The 6,136-nt window shown below is 43.2% G+C and overlaps 1 protein-coding gene across 1 annotated transcript; it reads left to right on the forward strand.

Moving 5' to 3' along the window:
* Positions 1-3,830: 3,830 nt before the first annotated feature.
* Positions 3,831-6,125, forward strand: LOC146725177 (uncharacterized). Its single transcript, XM_085483912.1, has one exon. The coding sequence runs from the start codon at positions 3,831-3,833 to the stop codon at positions 6,123-6,125; it is 2,295 nt and encodes a 764-aa protein (XP_085340038.1).
* Positions 6,126-6,136: the final 11 nt, after the last annotated feature.

Raw genomic sequence — 6,136 nt, forward strand, 5'->3', positions numbered from 1 at the left:
TATTAAATATAAATCTAAATCACTAGAAAGAGCCATACTGCGCACATTTAACAAAACAAAGTTTTCATTGGAAAATAAACCGTGCATAAGGCACGTGTTATTCTTGGTATACTACCAAGATTTTTAAAGTTTGAAATAATCTCATACTTGAGATTTAATTTCAAAAACCTCTTAACCCCCCTACGGAAATAAATAAATAAATGCGAGAGAAAAATGTATATAAAGCTTTGCTGTATCCATTGCATAATCACGGAATTTATTAGTATCAATTTTATATCCACTGAATATAGTTTCTAAAATAATCTTTAATCGAAAAATTAATTAAAAATTAATACCCATAATTACAGCGGTAAGCCCCGGATTGCTGAAAAACCTCCGACTGGTATTACCATTATTAATATTTTCAAATTCAGGTTTAAGTACATCAACAATAAGGCCAATTTTGTTCCTGAACTCTTCTTGAATTGCGTTGCTATTTCTTGACAGGAAGTGTGTATGCTAAGTGAAGTACACATTCAAATAATCAAATTCTTGCATGTAAAATTGATAAGCCAAATTGCAACGCACTTTTATTAATACTTTTGATTTGGTCAAATTATTAAAATCTTTTGATGTAGCTCCGTCGAGATGTAGCATTTCATCGTTGATTTTGTATTAGTCGCCGAGTTACAGACTTTTGCATCAACCATAATAAAAGTCAATCTATGTTTTACTTCTACGCATCTATTTCCGTTAATCTTTGTTTTATTAAGTTGAATTTTGTCTGGATATATTTTATTTTGCTTTTTGCTATGTCCGTGGACTCTTCTATAAAGGTTATTTTCCTTTATAAAATTGGTCTTAATTTACAGACGGACACAGACAAATTAAATAAGAATCTTGTTGATTTAATTAACCGTTTCTCAAAGATTAAAAAATTTTGATATAAGTATTTATATTTATAACTCTATTTGTATCCATTTGTGTTTAACCTTTTAAAAAAATTATTTTTAAATTTATCAATAATACTTGCAACATATTTTCCCTTGGAAATGGAAAAGACGCGCAAGTTCGTGTCACCTTTGTGCTATGCACGCTCCTCACTCTCGATATCTAAGGTTTGGGCGCCAGATACGGTCAGGCCGCACCACTCGGAAGAAATCACGAAATTTTCGTAATACACGACGGCTCAACCTCGGTAACTCAGTATTTATATCTTGACAGAGTGGCGTGGTTTTTTTTTCTAAAGAGTACTTAAATTTTAAGTTCCGGATAGAGAGAGAGAGAAAAAGAGAGAAAGGAAACGGGAATATGATTAACACTTTCAGACATAAGATAAAAGAGTAAAATATATACATATTTCCAAGGAGTGTGTACAAGATCTCGGTATAATAGGATCGAGGAGCTAGTCGGAGATTGTCGTTCCTTCCGACGTAATTTTACGATTTTACAATAGTGTCGGTACTAGCTCGGTACTTTTGATATTCTATTTTCTCCATATACTCTATAACTTCTTACAGCGTACTCGATATCATTACTTAATAAAGACTCGATATTACAATGTGTGACAAACGAATTCCATGCGTACAAACGGACTGTCGGTTCGTCAGCGCCCCTCGGAAAAGCTAGGAAGGCGAAAAGAATAGTTACGCGGATTTCCGATGCAGGTCCCGTGCTTCGTAATTGCAATTATCTCAGTATTACTATTAGTCATTTCGAGCTCATAGACTCGGTACGCAATATCTCCTCGAATACACGGGTCCCGGTCAGGTCCGCGCTTACCGGAATGTCGAAGTGGTGGCCTTACAATTCTATGGACGTGGTCCAATGTTCCTCGTGTTGGGATTACCGTCTAGCCAAACAGTGAGCGGCGTTGGGCCGGCGTTACGCCGGTAGCCTCGCGCGGTGGCGCTGTGGTCGCAACACGCCCCGCTTCGAGTCAGCAATCGATCCTGATATCAATGTTCTTCTCGCCGCCTTTCACGGGCTCCTGAATGCTGCAGGATCTCGAACTCGCCCTCGGGAATTTATCCGCAGAAGGTCTCTTAGGCGGCTCCGTGTCTATCCCGGATGACCCTTGTTTTCCTTTTCGGCGGACCATTATGTCGCGAGGACTGTCTTGGGGTGATCAAGCCCAAGCGATCCCACTGTCCTCTCGGGATATTGCCGCGGGCCCCTCGGGAATGATCATCTCTGTCTTGAGATGCAGGCGCCTGTTCTCTTCCTTCAATACTGCAGACGGTCGGCTATCCGATGCTGCAAGGAATATAAAAGCAGATAAATTTCATAATGAAAATATTAATATAGTACAGCAGACTTTAATGAACAATTGCTTTCCAACACATATTAATATTAACGACATATAAGTAAAAGAATTAATTATCTAAAAAATAATAATAGTAATAATATTACAAATGAGACTTATAAAGTGCGAGAAAACAAGTCTTATATTTCATTGCCGTATGTTAAAAATGTTAGCGAGAATATCGGTTGTTCATTGAAAAATGCTGGCTTTAGTGTAGTCTATAAAACAGCCAAAAAATTGGACATATTAATAAAACGAGGCAAAAATAGATTACCTAACGACGATAGAACTAATGTTGTGTATAAAATTGACTGTAAAAATTGTGTGATTCCTCATATATCGGTCAAATAAAAAGACATTTGCGTACTCGTATAAAAGAACATTCTAACAATATAAAATTACATGTAACAAATCATTCGGTCATAAGCAAACATAGACAAGAGTTGGGACATGAATTTGATTGGGTATCACCCGTTATATTACATAATGAAAAACATGTTAGAAAGAGAGAAATTACAGAGATGTTTTTTATCAAAAAAGTTAATAATACAGTTAACCTACATAAAGACACAGAGAATTTAAACAACATCTATGACAAAATTATAAAGGTCGTATAAAATTTTATATACTCAGTTTTTTGACGATCCATCATAACGATAAGATGCGGTTACTTTCTTTCAAAAGTTTTTTCAAAAATTATTTCAAATGTTTTTAAAAAAAGTCCGATAATCATATTGTTTAATAATCATGACAACAGTGTCAACTAACTGCGCTTTTATTAAGGAAGTATGTATAAAAATTTTTAATTCTTGCGTTTAACATCTGTTTGAGATGCAAAATAAATCTTATCGTCTGTTAATTACCTCGGCAGTAAAACGTTATTAGGATTTTCAATTTATACAAAATTCGATCTCGAAAATAGTTATTTGGTAAATTCTGGAATCATCGATCAGTAATAATAAAGTCACGTTTGTTTTGTATAATAGAATAAAAAGAAGTCGTAAATTTACAGCTGTCACATAAAAAACGCTCAAATATACAAACAAGTAACGATGTCGCAACCGTTCCGCCGAATAATTACATGCTATTGAGCATGCGCTACTTTAAAAATCACGCAAATTATTGGCGCTTCACGCGAAGGTGGGCTCCGCTCCAAAATTTATAAAAGAGGAGCTCACCCCGGCGTAGGTGCCTTATCGCTTTCCGCCGTGTACGCGTAAGTCAAAACCGCCTAAAAAAAACCGCAGAACATTTATATCGACAACCGCCGCTCTTTCTTTTGATTTGATTTCTCCGCTGAAACTAATTAAACTTTATGTTAATTTTGTGCGAGTAATTGTTAAATATTGTACATTATATTTTAGTAAAGATTCGTTTATTAAAGGTTTCTTTATACTACAAGTGACTCATCCTTTGTCGTGTCGCGCGATTCCTCACGCAGCGCGTTCGCGAACATATTTTTGGTCCTTCGAGCCGGATCTTCTCGCCGGCACCCGCAAGTTTGTGAACGTGACTTCGTGTAGTTCGTGGGTGCTCTTAGTTCACCATGGATGTGAACACGTTGATCGACTGTCAACGTGAGATCCAGGTCCGCATTTCACGTTCCGTGGAATATTTGAAGAAGCTGGGCACCACCAACATCACCGCCAGTGCCGTATCCACACGCACCAGAATCTTAGATCAGCTGTGGACGAAATTCGAGACACAGCATGATCTCATTCGAGCGGCTCTGAAAGAGAAATTTTGCGAGAGCGATTACTACAAGTCGGAGTTACATGGCGATACGGAAAATCTGTACGTTGCACAACGCAGTACTTTAGATAGTTATACCGAACATTTTCGGAAGCCGAACGTGTCTCCATCCGTCGACGTCGCATCAAAGTCTTCGCTGCCACGCATCAAGTTGCCGCCGTTCTCTGGCGCCTACGCTGACTGGCCATCCTTTCGCGATCTCTTCCTGTCCGTCGTGAGCAGCAATTCAATCTCGAACATTGAGCGCCTTCATCACCTCCGCTCGTGTCTGACAGGTCCGGCTGAAAAGTTGATAAAGTCACTACCTGTCACGAGTGACAATTACGATCGCGCTTGGGCAATCTTGGACAAGCACTACAATAACAAAAGAGAGTTGATCCGCTCCAACATTGCCACGTTTACCGCCGTGCCAAAGATGAAGGGAGATACCGCCGAGGAGCTGAGCCGCATTCACAACGCTGTCACCGCCGCAGCCAACGCACAGGAGAGCATCGGACGCCCTATCAACTCGCACGGGATGGATCTGTTCAACCACATGGTCGTCGAATTGTTCGACGCACGCACTCGTCTCGAATGGGAGTCAACCACTTCAGACCCCACCGAACCACCACGGAACGAGGCACTTCTCGACTTCATTAGTCGACGGATCTTGACACTCAACGCCGCACGACCAAGGAGTGTCACAAAAGGATCTGGAGAGACATCACGATTCGTCAAAGCGCACGTCACGAAGCACCAAGGCACAGATTCACCTCAGTGTGTACTGTGCCGTGAAAACCATACACTGATGACGTGCAAGGGCTTCAAGGCCAAGACCGCGGTTGAGCGGAAAACGTTCGTGGAGGCCAACCGACTGTGCTTCAACTGCCTAGGCAATCATTTCCTAGCACGGTGTCAGTCAAAAAGGAACTGCCTCACGTGCAATGCGCGACACCACACCATGCTGCACGGGGCAGCCACATCAACACCATCTGCTGAGGCCACTTCACTTGCCACCACACTGGCCACTGCACGGCAAACTGAAACACACAAGGCCGTCCTTCTCGCAACCGCTCGCGTCAAGATCGCTGATCGCTACGGATCACCACACGAGGTTCGAGTCTTGATAGACCAGTGCTCCGAGGTGTCCATCATCTCTAAGGCACTGGCTCAGCGTCTTCGGCTGCCTCGAGCTTCAACAGATCTGTCCATCTTTGGCATCGGAGGGACTCGCTCTGGATCAGCGCGTGGCAAGGTCACGCTAGACATCACATCTGACGTGACCAATGTCGAGCTCCGCGTGGTTGCTTTTGTGCTGCCTCGCATCTCATTGCAGCAAGGCACCTCTCAACGCGAAGATCGTAGCTGGCCTCACATCCAAGGACTTCGACTGGCCGACCCGCGCTTCCTGGACGACGATCCTGCGGATTTACTTCTTGGAGCAGAAGTTTACGCATTGATCCTCGAGGAAGGTCTTCGCAAGGGCGGATCACGGATGCCGATCGCCCAACAGACGAGCTTAGGATGGATCCTGTCCGGGGGCTACGATGCAGCAGCAACCGAAGGACATCGCAGCACGTTCCAGTGCACCGCAGACCACGACCTCGCTGACATGGTTCGACGCTTCTGGGAGCAGGAACGCGAGCCAGTGGCTGGGACACCGCTTACCGCCGATGAAGCCAGATGCGAGGACATCTACGTGCGCACGGTCACACGCACGTCCAGTGGAAGATACATGGTGAGGCTGCCATTTACTTCACCGCCGCCGACATCGCTCAGCGAGACTCGTCGACCTGCTGAACGCCTACTGGATGCCATGGAGCGGAAAGGAGCACGAGATCGTCGTTTCGGTGACTTTTATCTAGACTTCATGGAGGAATACGAGAACCTACAACATATGGAGAAGGTTAGCACAACTACAACAACTGGCAGCCCCAGGTGTTACTTACCGCATCACGGGGTCCTCAAGGAGTCAAGCACGACCACGAAGCTCAGGGTCGTGTTCAACGGCTCCCAGCGCACACGGTCCGGAGAGTCGCTGAACGCACACCTCCTCACTGGAGCCAATCTCTTGCCAGCACTCGCTGACGTCCTATTTCGTTGGCGTTAGCATCGGTACGT

The sequence above is a fragment of the Nylanderia fulva genome, unplaced genomic scaffold (genome assembly GCF_048542155.1).
Source record: "Nylanderia fulva isolate GAGA-0341 unplaced genomic scaffold, ASM4854215v1 Scaffold101, whole genome shotgun sequence".
Lineage (NCBI taxonomy): Eukaryota > Metazoa > Arthropoda > Insecta > Hymenoptera > Formicidae > Nylanderia > Nylanderia fulva.

Bases quoted from the DNA above. Each gene is read 5' to 3' on its own strand.
- LOC146725177 (XM_085483912.1), top strand. From the start codon at position 3,831: ATGGATGTGAACACGTTGATCGACTGTCAACGTGAGATCCAGGTCCGC.